The sequence below is a fragment of the Heterodontus francisci genome, chromosome 8 (genome assembly GCF_036365525.1).
Source record: "Heterodontus francisci isolate sHetFra1 chromosome 8, sHetFra1.hap1, whole genome shotgun sequence".
Taxonomy (NCBI): Eukaryota; Metazoa; Chordata; class Chondrichthyes; order Heterodontiformes; family Heterodontidae; genus Heterodontus; species Heterodontus francisci.
The window spans coordinates 25,580,510-25,604,028 of record NC_090378.1 but is presented as its reverse complement, the minus strand read 5'-3'; the positions used below and the strand labels follow the sequence as shown (position 1 = coordinate 25,604,028).

At 43.7% G+C, this 23,519-nt stretch overlaps 1 protein-coding gene across 3 annotated transcripts in view; it reads right to left on the bottom strand.

Annotated features, from left to right (window-relative positions):
• The window catches only part of LOC137372709 (choline transporter-like protein 3), an 82,284-nt gene extending 71,383 nt beyond the window's left edge, over positions 1 to 10,901 (bottom strand). For all 3 annotated transcript variants that reach the window (XM_068036830.1, XM_068036832.1, XM_068036831.1), the window contains exons 1-2: positions 10,766 to 10,901; positions 3,065 to 3,169 (exon numbers count right to left, since the gene is read on the bottom strand). In XM_068036830.1, coding sequence (XP_067892931.1) covers positions 3,065 to 3,169; positions 10,766 to 10,789 — 129 coding nt within the window. In that variant the 5' untranslated portion in view covers positions 10,790 to 10,901. The remainder of the gene's footprint in view (positions 1 to 3,064; positions 3,170 to 10,765) is intronic.
• Positions 10,902 to 23,519: the final 12,618 nt, after the last annotated feature.

The following is a 23,519-nucleotide window of genomic DNA, read 5'->3' as shown; positions in this document are numbered from 1 at the left end:
GCTACTGGATTAGCAACCCAGAGATTGCAAGTTCAAATTATATAAAGAACCATAAAAGCTCACTGTGCTAAAAGAGACAACATCGCCCACCAAGTCTGTGGTGACGGCAACCTGAAACCCTCTCCCGCTAAAAGTGTTGAGGCTTGGTCAATTGAAAATTTCACAACTGAGATTTATTTCAGATTTCCAGCAGCCACAGTTTTTTGTTTTCGTATTATGGATAGACTTTTGTTGGGCAAGGGTATTAAGGGATATGGAACGAAGGTGGGCAAATGAAGCTGAGATGCAGATAAGTCATGATCTTATTAAATGGGGGTAACAGGCTGAATGGCCTACTCCTGGTCCCATGTTCCTTGGCCTTTTGCTGGAACAAGCCATACTAACCCACTCCTCTGCTCTCTTCCCAAAGCGCTGCATGTTTCTCTGCTTCAGAAATTGATCTAATTTACCATTTTTATAAAAAGAATTGGAGGAATTATCACCCCCGGGAATGTTATTTTAATTTGAATTGTTAAGTCTCCTTCAAACTTTGTTTTTTTTTTGTTCCCAAATATTATTGGTGTCCCTTCAATAGGGGCACTTAGTCCCTCCTTTTAAGTTATGATTAGGTTCTAAGGAGCTATAAACTTCTATGCTTTGATAGCACTTTGCTACACCACTTGGAAGGGCACAGAAATTGTATAATGAGCATGCCCGCACCATGTAAGCATAATGTATGTTGATTGCAGGCGAAGTGGAATAAATGAGATATCTGTCAGGGCACTGCATCAGAGTGAGGAGGAGTAACCAGAAGAAGTGCTAGAAAGGAGAGGAGACCCAAAGCAGTCAGGTTCCAACTCAAATTCCTTCCTCTTGGTCAACTTAGACAACTAGAAAAAGTTGAGAATTTCAGGACTTGCCTCTTTCTGTTTTTTTAGATCGATGGGTGCAGGGGTGTTATTGGAGATCTTTGGAATACTTGCACCACATTTTATGATGTTGACAGTTTACACGATGAGTTGACTGCTGGCTCATATTCATTCCTGTTAACAAATGCTTCTTACTCTAGTTTATGGTACATTATAAAATAAATAAAACTTAAAAAAGATAGTCACTGGGGAAATCCTTGGCTGTTCCTTAAAGGTTAGTTGCACAGATTTTTTAAAAAAAGTTTGTTCAAAAGCGCCTGTTCAAGTTACTGGCCCTATGTGGTGCCCATAAGCACTGAGCACTGACGAATCGCAAACCAATAGAGAATGCTGTGGATGTAGACGAGCATCAAGTGTATCAGGTAATTATCAACAGAACTTTCAAGAGTGTATAACACAACCGAATCACTCACTGACTGCTTGAATAGGATTTTCTACCTGTGCTGTTGTTGACAACTTGTTTCGCTCAAACATACAAATGCTGGTTAATATTTTAATGACTGCAGGGAATCAAACCATCATCATGACTGAAACATGATGGGAGTGATTTTCAGCTTTGCCACCTGGGCAGTAATGTGGGGGAATTGAAATCCTGCATATTAGACAACGTGCAGGGAGTCCACTTTTCATCCCATTGATTTCACTCTATCACCCAGGAGGCAAGCTGAAAATTACGCCCCCCCCCTCCCCCCAAATGTGCTTTAATGGATATCTTCCTATGGGTTAAGGCGGCTACATAACATGCAATTATTAATACAGCTAGGCCAGCCATTCTGTACTTGACTGAAATCATTAGATAAACTAGGCATTAGTATCAAATGCCTAAAACCAATGGATTCTGGAGAAATGTCTAGGAATTTGAGAAAGGCGGATCTTACTGTATTTTTAAAAAATGTAGCAAAAGTAACCAAGGAAACTACAGGCCTCTGAGTTTAATGTCCATTTTGGATAAAGTTATGGAAACTCTTCTTGAAGATAAAATTTTGAAGCATCTGGATAGAAATAAAATCATAAAAGATAGGCTGTATGTGCTTGGATACAGAAGCCTTGTGAATCTGATTGGTTTTCTTTGATGGTGTGACAAGGGAGCTTGATAGGGGTAAAGCAATGGACGTGATGCATTTGGATTTCAGCAAGGCCTTTGATGTGGTTCCTTTGGAAAGGTTGGTACTGTAAATCAAATTAGAATCAGTGAAAATATTTTGTCATGGATACATAATTCATTGACCAATAGATCACTGAGAGTGGTGGTATAGGTAGTCATCAGCCTGGGAGAATTCTACCAATCCCACCGGAGTCTGTTTTGGGATCTCTCTCGTTTAATATCTTCATAAATGTTCCGGAGCTAGGAGTCACAAGCACAGTGACTAAATTTGAAAATAATACAAAGCCATTGAAGGTGGTAGACTGCAGCTCTGAACAGGATAAGTTACAGGAGGATTTGAATATACTTCGGAATTAGGTAAAAAAGGTGGCAGATGAAATTGAATGCTTTACATGGAGACAAAAAATCCAGGGAAGGATAATTACTTAAATGGAAAGAAAATAATGCATATGGAAAATAAAAACAATCTAAAGAGATCTGAAGGTCTTGATTGACAATTATGTGACAATTATGGTCATTCACTTCCAATAAAGCACACATGTCCAGCTTCCTCTGCTCCCAACTATGCTCTCCCCAAGTATCTTCACAGGTTCATGCATCTCATCAACCAGCACTGTAGGCAGATGATTTGTCAGACCAACCCTGGTGAGTATACCTCATCTGACTTCTCTCCAAAACCCCTTCTCCTTTCAGAGAATTGACTTGCAACCACAAGAAAACTAAAGCGAGATAGAGAACTCACTGGATAATTGTGAAGAAAATGTGAGACCTACAACTCCACCACAAAATGTTCTTCCATTATCAGGCCAGAAATTTAACCTGATGTAAGGAGGCAGTTACTGTAGTTTAGTACTGTATTTATCTCCATTACTTCTTCAATTTTATATTTAAAGATTGTGTTGAAAATGTTATCTGGACTAGTTTTAAACTCATAGATTAATTATTCATTCTCAGACTACTGTTCCAATGGTTAAGATTGAATTGAAGTCATTCTGTTTCTTTTGGCTGAGCAATATATTTTTCCTGCTTGTTCTGACTGCAACACACTCACCATTCCACCCCAGAAGAGACAAAAGATAATGAGCCACAGGACATCTGTGGACCTCCTGTAAATCTGTGGCCTCCATTCCCTGTGAGGCTCGACTTCACTGGACACCTGAAATAAATGTCAAAAAAAAGAGGAACGATCAGTTTTTTTTGTTTGGTTCAATCTCATTTCTTCTACAATGTTGAGGTTTACTCTGAGCTTTCGTATATTTTGAAGACATACCATCAGTAATTAAGAGGACCTAAAAATGTGTGTAGCATACCAATAGGTCTAGCTTTTCACAATACATTTGCAACAAGTAGTTGTGATCTAGGTTGGAATGCTATAAATGATAAATTAATCCATAAACTATCTGCCGGACACCAGTTACCAGTTAAATTAAGACATGGTCAAAACCACATTGCAATAACCGATACAAAAGACCAATTAATCAAAATGAAGCTCACAGAGAAGTTAAAAGGGTTTCATTTTTGGATCTGATTTACTAAAAGCCTATACGAGAAAAATGTACATTTTGTGATTTCAGAAATTTTAGGCATCCCGAAAATGTATGTACTACTGAGTGGCAAAAATAACCCAGAATATTCCACATCACTATGTTGTTCTGTCAGCAATTTGACTCACATGTAATGCATTTCTGCACAGCTCAAGCTGTACTAGTCATAGTCATAGAGAGATACAGCACTGAAACAGGCCCTTCAGCCCGAGTCTGTGCCGACCATCAACCACCCATTTATATTAATCCTACATTAATCCCATATTCTCTACCACATCCCCTCCTACATTAATCCCATGTTCCCTACCACCTACCTACACTAGGGACAATTTACAATGGCCAATTTACCTATCAACCTGCAAGTCTTTGGCAGTGGGAGGAAACCGGAGCACCCGGCGGAAACCCACGCGGTCACAGGGAGAACCTGCAAACTCTAATTATACCGACCTGCCGATAGTCTCCGAGATTTCAAAAATGAACTTCCGGTGCATCTACAGTTATCTGATGGGGTTCATTTTCAACAATTATGCCAACTTTGTACTAATTAAATTACAAATTAATTAACATGTGAAATGGTAACAAAAAGGTACAGCACTGAAACCATTTTGAAATTAAATTTTTGCACAGATCCAGAAATGGTGTGTTGCTTGCAATCATCTCCAATTCAAAGCTATTGGCCTCTCTTTTAAAACAATATGCAGGGAATCATGACTCTGAATTTGCTGGAGTGGGGAAACCCCATTACTTTCTTCACTCGACCGCTCAAAAATGTTTTGCACCCCAAATAGCTGGGAGTGCAAACTGATAACAGATTTCAATTGTACAAAAGCATTCACATCCTACTGTGTGGAATTAACTCAAGCATAGCGACAAAATACAAATTCTTGATCCATGCACCAAATGTTCAATTACATAGTTTCTAATGTGTAATACACTAACTGTAAGTAAATTGCTGGTTCAATTAAACAGCAGCACATTATGGAAGTTTAATAATTCTGGGGTCAATGGATGTTTGTGTTGAAGAGACATTGTTGTTAGTGTGGGGAACTGAATAATCCTGAAGAGGAACCATGCCTTTTCCAAAATCCCTGTCTATGTTTATTCAATACTCTTGGTCTTGTTGATCCTCTGCACCCAGCTTACCAAACTGAATGAAAACATTACGTCCAAGACCAGGCTTTCTGCCACATGCATAGGTAAGTACTTAGAAACATAGAACATAGAAAACAGGAGGAGTAGACCATTCGGCCCTTCAGGCCTGCTCTGCCATTCAAAAAAGATCATGGCTGATCATCTAATTCAGTACCCTGTTCCCACTTTCTCCCCATATCCCTTGATCCCTTTGGCATTAAGAAATATATCTATCTCCTTCTTGAATATATTTAATGGCTCGGCCTCCATTGCCTTCTGCGGTAGAGAATTCCACAGGCTCACCACTCTCAGTGAAGAAATTTCTCCTTATCAGTTCTAAATGGCATACCCATATCCTGAGACTGTGACCCCTGGGCCCCTACTCTCTGCGCATGCGCTGCGTTCCACATTGCCAGGACTGGTTGGCGCATGTGCAGATGATGTTATCACGTAACGTGGGCAGAGAGCGGGGGTGGGGGGGGGAGAGAGCGGCCAAAGACCTTGGTGGTGGTGGTGGCGTGTGTGCCCACCCGCTCGCTTTCCCTCCCCACCCGCCCACTTGCTCACTCCCTCCCCGGCCTGCCCGCTCGCTCTCTCCCTCCAACCATAGTGTGGTGCCATGTGTTTAGGTTGCCTTCGTGTGATTATTTCAGCAGCGCCATCTTTAATCCTGGCAGCTGCCTGACGTCGCAGACTGTGACGTTTTAGTGGCACAGGCTGCATTTGCGCATGTGCCACTGCAGTGCCACCTAGTGGTTGCATTGTCAGCAAATGCAGCCTTCAGCGACTGGTGCACGAGGACACCCAGGTCTCGTTGCTCCTCCCCCTTTCCCAATCTAATCACCATTCAGATAATAATTTGCCTTTCTGTTTTTACAACCAAATTGGATAACCTCACATTTATCCACATTATACTGCACCTGCCATGCATTTGCCCACTCAACCAACTTGTCCAAATCACATTGGAGCCACTTTGCATCCTCCTCACTGCTCACATTTCCCCCCCACCCCCGCCCCCCCAGCTTTGTGTCATCTGCAACCTTGGAAATGTTACATTTAGTTCCCTCACCCAAGTCATTAATATATATTGTGAATAGCTGGGGCTCAAGCACTGATCTCTGCGGTACCCCACTAGTCACTGCCTGCCACCCGGAAAAAGACCCGTTTATTCCTACTCTCTGTTTCCTGTCTGTCAACCAATTCTCAATCCATGCCAGTATATTACCCCCAAACCCATGTGCTTTAATTTTGCACACTAATCTCTTATATGGGGCCTTATCAAAAGCTTTCTGAAAATCCAAATACACCATATCCACTGGTTCTTCCTTATCTATTGTACTAGTTACATCCTCAAAAAACTCCAGTAGATTTGTTAAGCATGATTTCCCTTTTGTAAACCTATGCTGACTTTGTCCAATCCCGTTTATGCTTTCCAGGTGTTCTGCTATCACATCCTTTATAATAGACTCTAGCATTTTCCCCACTACTGATGCAAGGCTCACTAATCTGTAGTTCCCTGTTTTTTCTCTCCCTCCTTTATTAAATAGTGGGGTTACATTTGACACCCTCCAATCTGTAGGAACTGTTCCAGAGTCCACAGACCCTGGATTTGCTGCAGTGGAGCAACTCATGCCACGCTCCGCTGGTTAGACCTTTTCCCTCACCCTGCAGTTTGAAATGTTTTTGCCCTGTAAATTGCAGGAAGTGTGAGCCGATAATGCCACAGCGAGGACAAAAGGGCAAAGGGAACTTAGTGAACGCTGAGCCCAACAGTGTATCCCCTTAAACATTGAGATTTAAGGATTCAGGAGGAAACAGGAATTACATAGAAGGAAACAGAGTGAATTAGTCATATTAGAAATAGAATTAAAGAGAGGGGGTAAGAAAGATTGGATTAAGGGAGAGAGAGAGAAAAGATAGAAGTGAAAAACATGAAAATATTTTTTAAAATTAAAGTTTTTAAAATCTCTCAGGACAATTTCAATTTACTAGCTATAGGAGTGAGATTCCACAGTTTCAATTGCTCCATTGCTGAGTCAAGAGGTTGAGTGGCATGGCAGGAATTTAAATCTCTTTATTAAAAGGGTCCTTATGTCATTAAGTACCAGCCCTAACTTTCTGCAGCAGGTTTAATTTGTTTTAACAGCACAAAGCAACAATATCTTGACACTTATGTGAAAATTGACAGCAAGCACCCACTTTCACAAGGTTAAGGGTGGAGTGCTGTATATCGTCCAGTAATTTATGGTGAATTCGCTACTCTTTGCCTCAATTTGTTGGATTATCTACACACTAATAATGGTGTGCATTAAGCTTGCTGTTACATTCCCAGAAAATTTTGGGCTCATATGATAGTGTCTTGAAAGCTTAATTCTGTTTTTAACAGGGGGTTGGGAGGGTGCATGGGTAAGAGAGAAAGATGTTGTCTTTGGTCTTTCCAAAGTTTAACTGGAAGAAATTGCAGCTTACCCAGGATTGGATGTTGGACAGGCAGTCTGACAACAGAGCGGCAGTGGAGGGACCGAGCGAGGTGGTAGAGTGCAAGAGCTGGGTGTCTTGTCTTCAGATGTCACCAAAGGGCAGCATGTAGACGAGGAGAGTGAAAGGGTCAAGGATAGATCCTTGGAGGACTCCAGAGTGCGGGTGTAGAGAGACACCATTGCTGGAGATGGTCTGGTAGAATTGGATAGGTAAAAGTGGAACCAAGTGGGAGGAATCCCTCAGAGCTGGGCAATGGAAGGATGACATTGGAGCAGGATGATGTAGTCAACAGGGTCAAAGGTAACAGAGACATTGAGAAGGATGAGGAGAGATAGCACACCACAGTAACAATTACAGAGGATGTCCTTTGTATCTCTGACTGCGGGAGTGGTGGAAATATGTCTGGCGAGATTCAAACATGGATTTTATTTTTTTTACAGATACAGCCTTGAAACAGGCCCTTCGGCCCACCGAGTCTGTGCCGACCAACAACCACTCATTTATACTAACCCTACAGTAATCCCATATTCCCTACCACCTACCTACACTAGGGGCAATTTACAACAGCCAATTTACCTATCACCTGCAAGTCTTTGGCGGTGGGAGGAAACCGGAGCACCCGGCGAAAACCCACGCGGTCACAGGGAGAACTTGCAAACTCCGCACAGGCAGTACCCAGAATCGAACCCGGGTCCCTGGAGCTGTGAGGCTGCAGCGCTAACCACTGCGCCACTGTGCCGCCCCTTTGGTAGAAAGATGGGCACGGTTTTGGGAGATGACAACATGTTCAATAACTTTGGAGCAGAAAAGGAGCTGGAGACGGGGGGTGGTAGTTTTCAAGGACAGCAGTTTCAAATTTGGTCACTGTGTACAAAATTATGAGGGGCCTAAACAAAGCAGACAGGAAGGACCTGTTTCCCCTAGCGGAGAGGTCAATTACCAGGGGACACAGATTTAAAGTGATTGGTAGAATGATTAGAGGGGGCATGAGGAAAAACTTTTTCACCCAGTAGGTGCTGGGTGTCTGGAATTCACTACCAGGAACAGTGGTGGAGGCAGAAACCCTCAATTCTTTTCAAAGGTACCTGGACATGCACCTCAAGTGCTGTAGTCGGCAAGGCTATGGATCAGCTGCTGGAAAGTGGGATTAGATTGGGCGGTTAGTTTTTTCAGCCGGCGCAGAAATGACGGGTTGAATGGCCTCCTTCTGTGCTGTAATTTTTCTATGGAGACAGGAAGTTGATCATGACAGTTTTGAAGGGGATGGAACAGCAGGTGAGGGAATCATTTACAATATCAACTAGCATGGGGGGCCAGGGAGGGAGGTTGGAAGGTCTGTCATTTATTTCTTTCTTTTGGGCCTCCTTATCTCGAGAGACAATGGATAAGCGCCTGGAGGTGGTCAGTGGTTTGTGAAGCAGCGCCTGGAGTGGCTACAAAGGCCAATTCTGGAGTGACAGGCTCTTCCACAGGTGCTGCAGAGAAATTTGTTTGTCGGGGCTGTTGCACAGTTGGCTCTCCCCTTGCGCCTCTGTCTTTTTTCCTGCCAACTACTACGTCTCTTCGACTCGCCACAATTTAGCCCTGTCTTTATGGCTGCCCGCCAGCTCTGGCGAATGCTGGCAACTGACTCCCACGACTTGTGATCAATGTCACACGATTTCATGTCGCGTTTGCAGACGTCTTTATAGCGGAGACATGGACGGCCGGTGGGTCTGATACCAGTGGCGAGCTCGCTGTACAATGTGTCTTTGGGGATCCTGCCATCTTCCATGCGGCTCACATGGCCAAGCCATCTCAAGCGCCGCTGACTCAGTAGTGTGTACAAGCTGGGGATGTTGGCCGCCTCGAGGACTTCTGTGTTGGAGATACGGTCCTGCCACCTGATGCCAAGTATTCTCCGGAGGCAGCGAAGATGGAATGAATTGAGACGTCGCTCTTGGCTGGCATACGTTGTCCAGGCCTCGCTGCCATAGAGCAAGGTACTGAGGACACAGGCCTGATACACTCGGACTTTTGTGTTCCGTGTCAGTGCGCCATTTTCCCACACTCTCTTGGTCAGTCTGGACATAGCAGTAGAAGCCTTACCCACGCGCTTGTTGATTTCTGTATCTAGAGACAGGTTACTGGTGATAGTTGAGCCTAGGTAGGTGAACTCTTGAACCACTTCCAGAGCGTGGTCGCCAATATTGATGGATGGAGCATTTCTGACGTCCTGCCCCATGATGTTCGTTTTCTTGAGGCTGATGGTTAGGCCAAATTCATTGCAGGCAGCCGCAAACCTGTCGATGAGACTCTGCAGGCACTCTTCAGTGTGAGATGTTAAAGCAGCATCGTCAGCAAAAAGGAGTTCTCTGATGAGGACTTTCCGTACTTTGGACTTCGCTCTTAGACGGGCAAGGTTGAACAACCTGCCCCCTGATCTTGTGTGGAGGAAAATTCCTTCTTCAGAGGATTTGAACGCATGTGAAAGCAGCAGGGAGAAGAAAATCCCAAAGAGTGTGGGTGCGAGAACACAGCCCTGTTTCACGCCACTCAGGATAGGAAAGGGCTCTGATGAGGAGCCACCGTGTTGAATTGTGCCTTTCATATTGTCATGGAGGTTGGAAGGTCTGTCATTTATTAGGAATCAGGAAAGCATGTGGTGGGTCTCACAGACAAGATGAACTCAGAGAGGGCATGAGGAGAAACTAAAAAAAAAGTGGTTTCGGGGGCAAGTTTTAGCTTGGCAGGCAAGGGGAAGGAAGGAATGCTGCAGAGGCAGGTGAATAGATAGTCACAGAAGTACTGACAAATTCCATGAGTTCCACACTTGGAGGTGTGGCTGGAGGGAGCATAACGAAAAAGTTGGTAGCAGAGAAAAGACACCTGGGGCTACTTTTGACTGTGAAAGTGATTTAACCTTAGTTCTCCTGAATCAATAAAAAGTTTGACAAAAAATAATTTCACACAATGTAAACTGAATTCAAAGCAAACCCTGAAAAGTCGATTTTAGTTTCAATGTCCTGTACCTAATGAAACATTTCCAGTGAGTTCCAAAACAACATTCTACAATAAACTATAAGATTTAATCGAACGTTAACTGGGTCATAGAGCCAAAGAGTGTGTTTGCACAAGTGGATAGGCAGTTAAGACCCTGCTGGACTCCCTCACACTGTAACTGGATTCAGAAGCAGTGCAGTGCCCCAGTGTAATGAGTGATTACTAAAGCATGCACTTGACCGATTAATCAGGAAAATGAAGTTTTCAGTCACTCAACTTTCTCTCCCTTGGCGGATGTATGCTAATTAAAAGGAGATTGAACAACAACGAGGCAGACCATGACCCTGTGAACTGTTCGCAGCTCAGCGCAATCACTGAATTTCAAAGCCATTGCAGTCTGGAGCTCACTCGTGATCTCTTCATTTCAAACAAACAGCAATTGTCTCTGCAAGTAAGCACTTGGCGTGGCTTTGATTTAACTATCAGCTTTCTTTCGGCCAAGGCCTAAACGTCCCAGCTTAAAGAAAAGAAACCTTCCCTTCTGTCTGCGGACTGTATTAGAACAACTAGGGCCAGACAGCAGGGAGGGCTCCCGGTCAACAGCGCTGACTCACCTCGTACTGGCCGCAGCAAGACATCCCTGGGCTCGCTTGAGCACCACTACCACTTTCAGCCCGTCAATCCAAAGCAAAAGGCACAATGAGTGAAGTTTCGCGAACTGCGGCTGCAGCTCACCTGCACGGGAGAGACCGCACGATAGGGGGCGATGGCGAGCTCTCAAATCTTTACCTGGCCTCTTATCAGCCTTAATCATCAACAATGCAAAGAGGGAGAGCTTTAGGCCAAGTGTCTTAAAAAAAAATACCCATTTGCAATGCCACCCGCCAGCAAACAGATTGTTACTTTGCAAATGCTCATTTGCTTCTTAATAAGGGCAGGATTGGCATGGTGAGCTAGTAGCCCTATGTGGGTCCTGCATGTAATAACCTTGTGCATTCTCAACCTATTTTTTAATTGGATTTAGAAATTTCCTACCTATGTACTCTCCGTCAGCCCTAGAATGTTGCCCCACAAAAATAAACTTTGTTCCTTCCACCTCAGCTTCAGTGTGGCATTGTCTACCACCTCTCTGTTGGCAGATGTGCTTAATTGTCAAGGCCCCCATGCCATGGAATTCCCTCCATCCCTGCAAGCTTCCCGACCCCTGAGATCTCTTTTAAGACCCTCCTTTGAATACCACCTCTTTCACAGAACAAGAGTATAGTAGCATAGTGCTTATGTTACTGGACTAGTAATCCTAAGGCTTGGGCTAATGGTCTGGAGACATCCATTCAAATCCCACTATAGCAGCTGGGAAATTTAAATTCAATTAAATAGTCTCAGCGAAGGTGACCAGGAAATTACCAGGTTTGTTGTGAAAACCCATCTGGTTCACTAACACTCTTTAGGGAAGGAAATCTGCCATCCTCACCTGGTCTGGCCTACATGTGACTTTAGACCCACAGCAATGAATATATGGACATACAAATTAGGAGCAGGAATAGTAGAACTGTGGAGTACGTGTATAGTCCTGGTCTTATTTAAAGAAGGATGTAAATGCGTTGGAGCCAATACAGAGAAGGTTTACTAGACTAATATCTGGAATGGGCGGGCCGTCTTACGAGGAAAGATTGAACAGACTAGGCTTGTATCTGCTGGAATTTAGAAGAGTGAGAGATGACTTGATTGAAACATATTAGATCCTGAGGGGTCTTGACAGGGTGGGTGTGGAAAGGATGTTTCCTCATGTGGGAGAGTCTAGAACTAGGGATCACTGTTTAAAAATCTACTGCTCCTAATTCATATGTTCGTATAGGCCACTCGGCCCTTCGAGCCTACTCTGGCATTCAAGAAGATCATGGCTGATCTGATTGTAACCTCAACTCCACATTCCTGTCTATCCCCAATCACCTTTCACCCCCTTGCTTATCAAGAATCTATCTACCTCTGCCTTAAAAATATTTAAAGACTCTGCTTCCACTGTCTTTTGAGGAAGAGAGTTCCAAAGACTCACGACACTCTGAGAGAAAACATTTCTCCTCATCTCTGTCTTAAATGGGCGACGCCTTATTTTTAAACAATTACCCCTAGTTCTAGATTCTCCCACAAGAGGAAACATCCTTTCCACACCCACCCTGTCAAGACCCCTCAGGATCTTGTATGTTTCAATCAAGTCACATCTCATTCTTCTAAACTCTAGCAGATACAAGCCTAGCCTGTCCAACCTTTCCTCATAACACAACCTGCCCATTTTGGGTATTAGTCTAGTAAAGCTTCTTGGAACTGCTTCCAACACATCCTTCCTTAAATAAGGAGACCAATACTGTACACAGTACTCCAGATGTGGTCTCACCAATGCAATAAAGAACAAAGAACAAAGAAAATTACAGCACAGGAACAGGCCCTTTGGCCCTCCAAGCCTGCGCCGATCCAGATCCTCTATCTAAACATGTCGCCTATTTTCGAAGGGTCTGTATCTCTTTGCTTCCTGCCCATTCATGTATCTGTCTAAATACATCTTAAAAGACGCTATCGTGCCCGCGTCTACCACCTCCGCTGGCAACGCGTTCCAGGCACCCACCACCCTCTGCGTAAAGAACGTTCCACGCATATCCCCCCTAAATTTTTCCCCTCTCACTTTGAACTCGCGACCCCGAGTAATTGAATCCCCCACTCTGGGGAAAAAGCTTCTTGCTATCCACCCTGTCTATACCTCTCATGATTTTGTACACCTCAATCAGGTCCCCCCTCAACCTCCGTCTTTCTAATGAAAATAATCCTAATCTACTCAACCTCTCTTCATAGCTAGCGCCCTTCATACCAGGCAACATCCTGGTGAACCTCCTCTGCACCCTCTCCAAAGCATCTACATCCTTTTGGTAATGTGGCGACCAGAACTGCACGCAGTATTCCAAATGTGGCCGAACCAAAGTCTTATACAACTGTAACATGACCTGCCAACCCTTGTACTCAATACCCCGTCCGATGAAGGAAAGCATGCCGTATGCCTTCTTGACCACTCTATTGACCTGCGTTGCCACCTTCAGGGAACAATGGACCTGAACACCCAAATCTCTCTGTACATCAATTTTCCCCAGGACTTTTCCATTTACTGTACAGTTCACTCTTGAATTGGATCTTCCAAAATGCATCACCTCGCATTTGCCCTGATTGAACTCCATCTGCCATTTCTCTGCCCAACTCTCCAATCTATCTATATTCTGCTGTATTCTCTGACAGTCCCCTTCACTATCTGCTACTCCACCAATCTTAGTGTCGTCTGCAAACTTGCTAATCAGACCACCTATACTTTCCTCCAAATCATTTATGTATATCACAAACAACAGTGGTCCCAGCACGGATCCCTGTGGAACACCACTGGTCACACGTCTCCATTTTGAGAAACTCCCTTCCACTGCTACTCTCTGTCTCCTGTTGCCCAGCCAGTTCTTTATCCATCAAGCTAGTACACCCTGGACCCCATGCGACTTCACTTTCTCCATCAGCCTGCCATGGGGAACCTTATCAAACGCCTTACTGAAGTCCATGTATACGACATCGACAGCCCTTCCCTCATCAATCAACTTTGTCACTTCCTCAAAGAATTCTATTAAGTTGGTAAGACATGACCTTCCCTGCACAAAACCATGTTGCCTATCACTGATAAGCCCATTTTCTTCCAAATGGGAATAGATCCTATCCATCAGTATCTTCTCCAGCAGCTTCCCGACCACTGACGTCAGGCTCACCGGTCTATAATTACCTGGATTATCCCTGCTGCCCTTCTTAAACAAGGGGACAACATTAGCAATTCTCCAGTCCTCCGGGACCTCACCCGTGTTTAAGGATGCTGCAAAGATATCTGTTAAGGCCCCAGTTATTTCCTCTCTCGCTTCCCTCAGTAACCTGGGATAGATCCCATCTGGACCTGGGGACTTGTCCACCTTAATGCCTTTTAGAATACCCAACACTTCCTCCCTCCTTATGCCGACTTGACCTAGAGTAATCAAACATCTGTCCCTAACCTCAACATCCGTCATGTCCCTCTCCTCGGTGAATACCGATGCAAAGTACTCGTTTAGAATCTCACCCATTTTCTGACTCCACGCATAACTTTCCTCCTTTGTCCTTGAGTGGGCCAATTCTTTCTCTAGTTACCCTCTTGCTCCTTATATATGAATAAAAGGCTTTGGGATTTTCCTTAACCCTGTTTGCTAAAGATATTTCATGACCCCTTTTAGCCCTCTAATTCCTCGTTTCAGATTGGTCCTACATTCCCGATATTCTTTCAAAGCTTCGTCTTTCTTCAGTCGCCTAGACCTTATGTATGCTTCCTTTTTCCTCTTAGCTAGTCTCACAATTTCACCTGTTATCCATGGTTCCCTAATCTTGCCATTTCTATCCTTCATTTTCACAGGAACATGTCTCTCCTGCACGCTAATCAACCTCTCTTTAAAAGCCTCCCACATATCAAATGTGGATTTACCTTCAAACAGCTGCTCCCAATCTACATTCGCCAGCTCCTGCTGAATTTTGGTATAGTTGGCCTTCCCCCAATTTAGCACTCTTCCTTTAGGACCACTCTCGTCTTTGTCCATGAGTATTCTAAAACTTACGGAATTGTGATCACTATTCCCAAAGTAGTCCCCTACTGAAACTTCAACCACCTGGTTGGGCTCATTCCCCAACACCAGGTCCAGTATGGCCCCTTCCCAAGTTGGACAATTTCCATACTGCTCGAGAAAACCCTCCTGGATGCTCCTTACAAATTCTGCTCCATCTAGACCTCTAACACTAAGTGAATACCAGTCAATATTGGGAAAATTAAAATCTCCTATCACCACCACCCTGTTGCTCCTACATCTTTCCATAATCTGTTTACATATTTGTACCTCTATCTCACACTCACTGTTGGGAGGCCTGTAGTACAGCCCCAACATTGTTACCGCACCCTTCCTATTTCTGAGTTCTGCCCATATTGCCTCACTGCTCGAGTCCTCCATAGTGCCCTCCTTCAGCACAGCTGTGATATCCTCTTTGACCAGTAATGCAACTCCTCCACCCCTTTTACCTCCCTCTCTATCCCGCCTGAAGCATCGATATCCTGGGATATTTAGTTGCCAATCATGCCCTTCCCTCAGCCAAGTCTCAGTAATAGCAATAACATCATACTCCCAGGTACTAATCCAAGCCCTAAGTTCATCTGCCTTACCTACTACACTTCTTGCATTAAAACAAATGCAGCTCAGACCACCAGTCCCTTTGCGTTCATCATCTGCTCCCTGTCTACTCTTTCCCTTAGTCACGCTGACTTCATTATCTAGTTCCTTACAGGCTTTAGTTACTACCTCCTTACTGTCCACTGACCTCCTCATTTGGTCCCCATCCCCCTGCCACATTAGTTTAAACCTTCCCCAGCAGCGTTAGCAAACGCACCCCCAAGGACATTGGTTCCAGTCCGGCCCAGGTGTAGACCGTCCAATTTGTAATAGTCCCACCTCCCCCAGAACCGGTCCCAATGTCCCAAAAATCTGAACCCCTCCCTCCTGCACCATCTCTCAAGCCACGCATTCATCCTGACTATTCTTTCATTTCTACTCTGACTATCACTTGGCACTGGTAGCAATCCTGAGATTACTACCTCTGAGGTCCTACTTTTTAACTTGGCTCCTAACTCCCTAAATTCTGCTTGTAGGACCTCATCCCGTTTTTTACCTATATCATTGGTGCCTATGTGCACAACGACAACTGGCTGTTCACCCTCCCCTTTCAGAATGTTCTGCAGCCGATCTGAGACATCCCTGACCCGTGCACCTGGGAGGCAACATACCATTCGGGAGTCTCGTTTTCGACCACAGAACCGCCTATCTACTCCCCTTACAATCGAATCCCCTATGACTATAGCCCTTCCACTCTTTTTCCCGCCCTTCCGAACAGCAGAGCCAGCCACGGTGCCATGAACCTGGCTACTGCTGCCTTCCCTTGGTGAGCCATCTCCCTCAACAGTATCCAAAACGGTATACCTGTTTTGGAGGGAGATGACTGCAGGGGACACCTGCACTGCCTTCCTGCTCTTTCTCTGCCTTTTGGTCACACATTCCCTTTCTCCCTCAGCAATCCTAATCTGCGTTGTGACCAATTCGCTTAACGTGCTATCCACGACCTCCTCAGCATCGCGGATGCTCCAAAGTGAGTCCATCCGAAGCTCCAGAGCCGTCATGCGGTCTAACAAGAGCTGCAGCTGGACACACTTCCAGCACGTGAAGGAGTCAGGGACATCAGCTGTGTCCCTGAGCTCCCACATTGAGCAAGAGGAGCATAACACGGGTCTGAGATCTCCTGCCATTTTTAATCTTAAGCTTAACTTAGTCTTAACTTAGATAAATGAAAAAGGAACGAAAAGTTTTTACCAATCACACGAAAAAAAAGTAAATAGAAAAAGCCTTACCTTATCTGCACACCACCGAGTCCTTTTTTTTTGGTTAGAGGAGGAGGGCGGGTGGGAGACACTACAGGTGTAGTGTCTCGGGTTCAGCCGCTGGCCAAATATATAGGACTTACTTACCCAGCTGCCACCTCACTCTCCCTGTCGCCGCTGCAAAAAGCAATGTATAACTGAAGCATAATCTCCTTACTTTTGTATTCAATTCCCCTTGCAATAAACAATAACATCCTATTAGCTTTCCTATTTACTTCCTGTACCTGCATACTAACCTTTTGCGATTCATGCATCAGGACACCCAGATCCCTCTGCATCTCAGAGCTCTGCAATCTCTCACCATTTGGATAACATGCTTTTAAAAATAATTTTCCTGTTAAAATCGACGATTTCACATATTCCCACATTATACTCCATTTACCAGGTCTTTGCCCACTCACTTAACCTATCTATATCCCTTTGTAGCCCCCTTATCTCCTCTTCACAAGTTACTATCCTACCTATCCTTGTGTCATCAGCAAATTTAGCAACCATACCTTCGGTCCCTTCATCTAAGTCATTTATATAAATTGTACAACGTTGAGGCCCCAGCACCGATCCCTGTGGCACACCACTCATTACATCTTGCCAACTAGAAAATGGCCCATTTATGCCTACTCTCTGTTTCCTGTTAGCCAGCCAATCTTCTATCCATGCCAATATGTTAGCCCCTACACCATGTGCTTTTAGTTTACACAATAACTTTTGATGTGGCACCTTATCAAATGCCTTCTGGAAATCTAAGTACAGTACATCTACCAGTTCCCCTTTATCCACACCACATTACTTCTTCAAAGAATTCCAATAAATTGGTTAGACATGATTTCCCTTTCACAAAACCATGTTGACTCCACCTGATTATCGGGAATTTTTCTAAGTGCCCTGCTATAGCGTCTTTAATAATAGCTTCTAACATTTTCCCTATGACAGATGTTAAGCTAACTGGCCTGTACAAAACAACAAAGAACAAAGAACAGCACAGCACAGGAACAGGCCATTCGGCCCTCCAAGCCTGCGCTGATCTTGATGCCTGCCTAAACTAACACCTTCTGCACTTCCGGGGCCCATATGCCTCTATTCCCTTCCTATTCATATATTTGTCAAGATGTCTCTTAAACGTCGCTATCATATCTGCTTCCACCACCTCCCCTGGCAGCATGTTCAAGGCACTCACCACCCTCTGTGTAAAAAACTTGCCTCGCACATCCCCTCCAAACTTTGCCCCTCTCACCTTAAACCTATGTCCCCTAGTAACTGACTCTTTCACCCTGGGAAAAAGCTTCTGACTATCCACTCTGTCCATGCCGCTCATAACTTTGTAAACCTCTATCATGTCGCCCCTCAATCCGAGTTTTTCCAACCTCTCCTCATAGCTAATGCCCTTCAGACCAGGCAACATCCTGGTAAACCTCCTCTGTACCCTCTCCAAAGCCTCCACGTCCTTCTGGTAGTGTGGCGACCAGAATTGCACGCAATATTCTAAGTGTGGCCTAACTAAGGTACTGTACAGCTGCAACATGACTTGCCAATTTTTATACTCTATGCCCCGACCGATGAAAACAAGCATGCCGTATGCCTTCTTGACTACCTTATCCACCTGCGTTGCCACTTTCAGTGACCTGTGGACCTGTACGCCCAGATCTCTCTGCCTGTCAATACTCCTAAGGGTTCTGCCATTTACTGTATACTTCCCACCTGCATTCGACCTTCCAAAATGCATTACCTCACATTTGTCCGGATTAAACTCTATCTGCCATTTCTCCGCCCAAGTCTCCAACCAATCTATATCCTGCTGTATCCTCTGACAATCCTCATCATTATCCGCAACTCCACCAACCTTTGTGTCGTCCGCAAACTTACTAATCAGACCAGCTACATTTTCCTCCAAATCATTTATATATACTACAAACAGCAAAGGTCCCAGCACTGATCCCTGTGGAACACCACTAGTCACATCCCTCCATTCAGAAAAACACCCATCCACTGCTACCCTCTGTCTTCTATTACTGAGCCAGTTCTGTATCCATCTTGCCAGCTCACCTCTGATCCCGTGTGACTTCACCTTTTGTACCAGTCTGCCATGCGGGACCTTGTCAAAGGCTTTACTAAAGTCCATATAGATAACATCCACTGCCCTTCCTTCATCAATCATCTTCGTCACTTCCTCAAAAAACTCAATCAAATTAGTAAGACACAACCTTCCCTTCACAAAACCATGCTGTCTCTCGCTAATAAGTTCATTTGTTTCCAAATGGGAGTAAATCCCGTCCCGAATAATCCTCTCTAATAGTTTCCCTACCACTGACGTAAGGCTCACCGGCCTATAATTTCCTGGATTATCATTGCCACCCTTCTTAAACAAAGGAACAACATTGGCTATTCTCCAGTCCTCTGGGACCTCACCTGTAGCTAATGAGGATGCAAAGATTTCTGTCAAGGCCCCAGCAATTTCTTCCCTTGCCTCCCTCAGTATTCTAGGGTAGATCCCATCAGGCCCTGGGGACTTATCTACCTTAATGCTTTGCAAGACACTCAACACCTCCTCCTTTTTGATAATGAGATGTCTGAGACTATCTGCACTCCCTTCCCTAGGCTCATCATCCACCAAGTCCTTCTCTTTGGTGAATACTGATGCAAAGTACTCATTTAGCACCTCGCCCATTTCCTCTGGCTCCACACATAGATTCCCATCTCTGTCCTTGAGTGGGCCAACCCTTTCCCTGGTTACCCTCTTGCTCTTTATATACGTATAAAAAGCCTTGGGATTTTCCTTAATCCTGTTTGCCAATGATTTTTCATGACCCCTTTTAGCCCTCCTGACTCCTTGCTTACGTTCCTTCCTCCTGTCTTTATATTCCTCAAGTGCTTCATCTGTTCCTAGCCTTCCAGCCCTTACAAATGCTTCCTTTTGTAGTTTCCTGCTTTCTGTCTCTCTTCCTTTTGAATAAAGGAGTTGCATTCGCTATTTTCCAATCTAATGGAACTTTCCCCGAACGTAGGGAATTTTGGAAAATTAAAACCAATGGATCAACTATCTCACTAGCCACTTCTTTTAAGATCCTAGGATGAAGTCCATCAGGACCCAAGGTCTTGTCATTCCCAGAGTGTCAACAATGGATGATTCCTGAGTGTGCAGTCTCCAGTAACAAGCTCTATACCTAAAGCATCACCTTACAACAAAATTATAAACATGGTTAAAAGCAACAAATGTGCCTATCTTATTGAAAATATTGATGGTCAACTCGCATTACTGTGCTCTACTTAGCTCATCTTTCTATCTTTGTTCCCAGTCTTTTTCTTCCATTTTTCTCTTTCTGGTTTTCTTTATCTCTCTTTGTCCTTTCATGGACCTCTCAGGAGTTGGATTTGTAGGATTATTTTTCTTGTTCACAGTCACTGGACAACAAGACGATGAAAAAGACAGGGGTATTCATTACAGTAGCGGCAACCTCCTGCTACATAATAGGCACTGTAGTTTTAATGGAGGGTTTTGATTGGCACTGGGATAACCTTGTTTCCAAAGAGATTTAAATTATTTAGGAAACCTGGAGAAGAACAAAAAAAATAGTTTGATGGTGATTCTGGTCAAATTTGGAGACAGTACCAATTTAGGAGGGACAGTTAATTCAGAGGAGGCAGCCTGGAAACTATAAAATGAGTTAAAGAAAATATCTAAACGAGCAGGTCAAATTTAATATAGACAAGTATAAAGTACTGCACATGGAAAGAAAGAAATAGATGGCATTAAATGAGAAGGAAAAGGACTTGCATTTATATAGAAACTTTCATGACCTCAGGATATCCCAAAGTGCTTTAAAGCCATTGAATTACTTTTGAAGTGTAGCCAATTTGCACACAAGCTCCCAGAAACAGCAATGTGATAATGACCAGATAATCTGTTTTTATGACTTGATTGAGGGATAAATATTGGCCAGGAAACCAGCGATAACTTCCCTGCTCTTCTTCCTTTGCATCCACCTGAGAGAGCAGACAGGGCCTTAGTTTAATGTCTTATCTAAATGATAGCATTTCTAACAGTGGAGCACCCCCTCAGTACTGTCAGCCTAGGTATTTTTTGCTCAAGTTATAGAGTAGGACATGAACCCAAAACCTTCTGACTCAGAGACAAGAGAATTAGCAACTCAGTCACAGCTGACACTGTTTGCGGGCGGTCCCGAAATAACCAAAGCCGAATTTGAAAGAAACAGAGGCAGCAGCACAAAACAGACTCATACTGAAAGGGCAGTCGATTTCTTTCACAACGCCCGATTTTTCCACTGAAGTTCACAGAACAATAATCCAACCACTTTTTGGAGTCTCATTTCCTAGTCTCACTGCCACTTTTTCTTGGTTTGAAAATAAAAATCTTGACAATATTTTCCAAGTCAAGGGAAAATAAAAACTGGCGCGGTGAAAAATTGGCTGCCAATTCACAGCGAGGCTGTTTTGGGAAGCTGGCATAGACCAATTTCAGAGTTTTAGTGGGTCTGCCATTCAACGTGTAGAACAGCAATCAGCAAAGCAAATAACCGTACTATATAGTCAAAATGGCGAGTAAATGTCTTAGGAAAACATGTTTAAACTGCACAGTATTCTAATTAGACCACACCTTGAATACTGTGTTCAATTCTGGATACCTAGACACACGGGAAACAGTCAAACCCTGGAGGGATTGAGAGGATAGCTGTCAGACTAATCCCTAGCATCAAAGGAAAGACGAAAGAAACTTGGATTTTTGCATTGAAAGGAAATGACTGAGAGGTGACCTTACAAGAGTAAATAAGATAGTAAATAGGTACAGAAAAGGTAGATCCAGAGCACTACTCCAAAACAAACTGCACAATGGCACAAGGTTTGAACTAGTAAAAAGCAAACTTTGAGCTGAAGTCAAGTTCTGATCCAGACATAGAATGGACCTGTGGGTAGAGTAGTGGAGGCAAGGTCCAATCTCCGCTCAATCCCCCAATTCCCCCACACAGTCAATTGATTATAATTAATGAAGAAGAACTTGCATTTATATAGTGCTGCTCATATATTGAGGACATCCCAAAGGACTTCACAGCCACTGAAATATTTCTGAGGTGTGGTCATTGTTATTTTGTAGGAGAATCCTGTAGCAGATTTGTGCATAGCAGGGTCCCATGGACTACAATAGGATAAATGATCAGTTAATCCATTTACTTTGTCTCTGTAAAGTGCCTTTGGATATTCTTTATATGTTAAAGTCACTACATTAATGCAACTCATTGTTCTTGAATGTTGACCAGGACACTAGGAGAACTCCCTTGCTCATTTTTGAATAATGTCATGGGATCTTTTATGTCCACACAAACAGGAAGACTGGACATTGGTTAATATCTCATCAGAAAACCAACATCTCCAAGCACATGGCACTCCCTCAAGAGCTGCACCTGCGATGTCTCAGGCGGGATTATGTCCTCAAGTCTGTAGTGGATTGGATTGGAGTTATTGCCTTCCTATTTCAAAGAGGAACAGGTAGTTTTCCCAGTCTCCTAGACAATGTTCATCCTCCCAGTCAAGGATAAGCTATAATGATGCAAGAATAAAATTTGTAGAAAACATTAACGCAGTTCGAGCACCATGTGCAGTTTTGGATGCCCTGTCATAGAAAGGACATTAAAGCCATAGCATGAGCAACATAGATTCATCAGGATGGTGACAGCTATGGGAAACTATAGCTATCAGGAGAGACAAAGATTATTTGAGTGGAGGAGAGAAGCTAAGAGGAAACTTAATAGTGTTTTTAAAATGATGATGCATTTTAATAAAGTGAATAGGGAAAGGCCATTTTCTCTGGTTGGGCAATCAAGGATGATGGTCAATTAATATTAAATTGTCATTGAGAGTGAGAATAACGTTTAGAAGACATTGCTTTATGCAAAGGGTGGTTGGAATAAGGAAAGCCTTGATGCAGCCTACGGTTATAGAGAGGTCATTGCATGTTTTAAGGGACAATTGGATAAACCTTTGAAGCAGGGGAAGACACAAAACGAAGGGAAGAGTGGGGCAGTGGGGATTAGTTTTGGATTAGGAACATAGGACTTAGGAGCCCTTCGAGCCTGCTCTGCCTTTCGATAAGATCATGGCTGATCTGGTTGTGGTCTCAACTCCACTTTCCTGTCTGTCCCCCATAACCCTTGACTCCCTTGTCTTTCAAAAACCTATCTAACTCAGCCTTGAATACATTCAATGGACCCAGGCTCCACTGCTTTCTGGGGAAGAGAATTCCACAGACAAATGACGCTTTGATAAAGAAATTTCTCCTCATCTCCATCTTAAAAGGTAGACCTTTATTCTTAACATAAAAGCAAAATACTGCAGGTGCTGGAAATCTGAAATAAAAACAAGAAATGCTGGAAATACTCAGCAGGTCTGGCAGCATCTGTAGAGAGAGAAGCAGAGTTAACGTTTCAGGTCAATGACCCTTAATCAGAACTTTTTAAACTGTGTCCTCTAGTTCTAGTGTCCTCCACATGCTGGGCTGTCTATGCTGTAAATTTCTATGCCCTGATTAACCCTCTCTCATTATTATTACATCTAGGATGCTGGATAGATAACCAAGTCCATCATTTGCAATATGGTAAACAAGCTGCTCCTAATAACTTCTCTGGCAGGACCTTTGCTTTTCATTGTTTACATATTTTGTTTTGCAGAGTTCTGTATCCACCAAATGTTTACTTTGAAGGAATGTTGTTCCGCTAAGAACCATCTTGCACTGTGAACTTTGGATGCAGGCTTTATTCTACAATGCCACAGATATACTGTGTGGTCTGGCATTTGTTGGGAAAGTCACGAAAGAGCCTTAAAGTCTGAATATTTGATTGCATAAT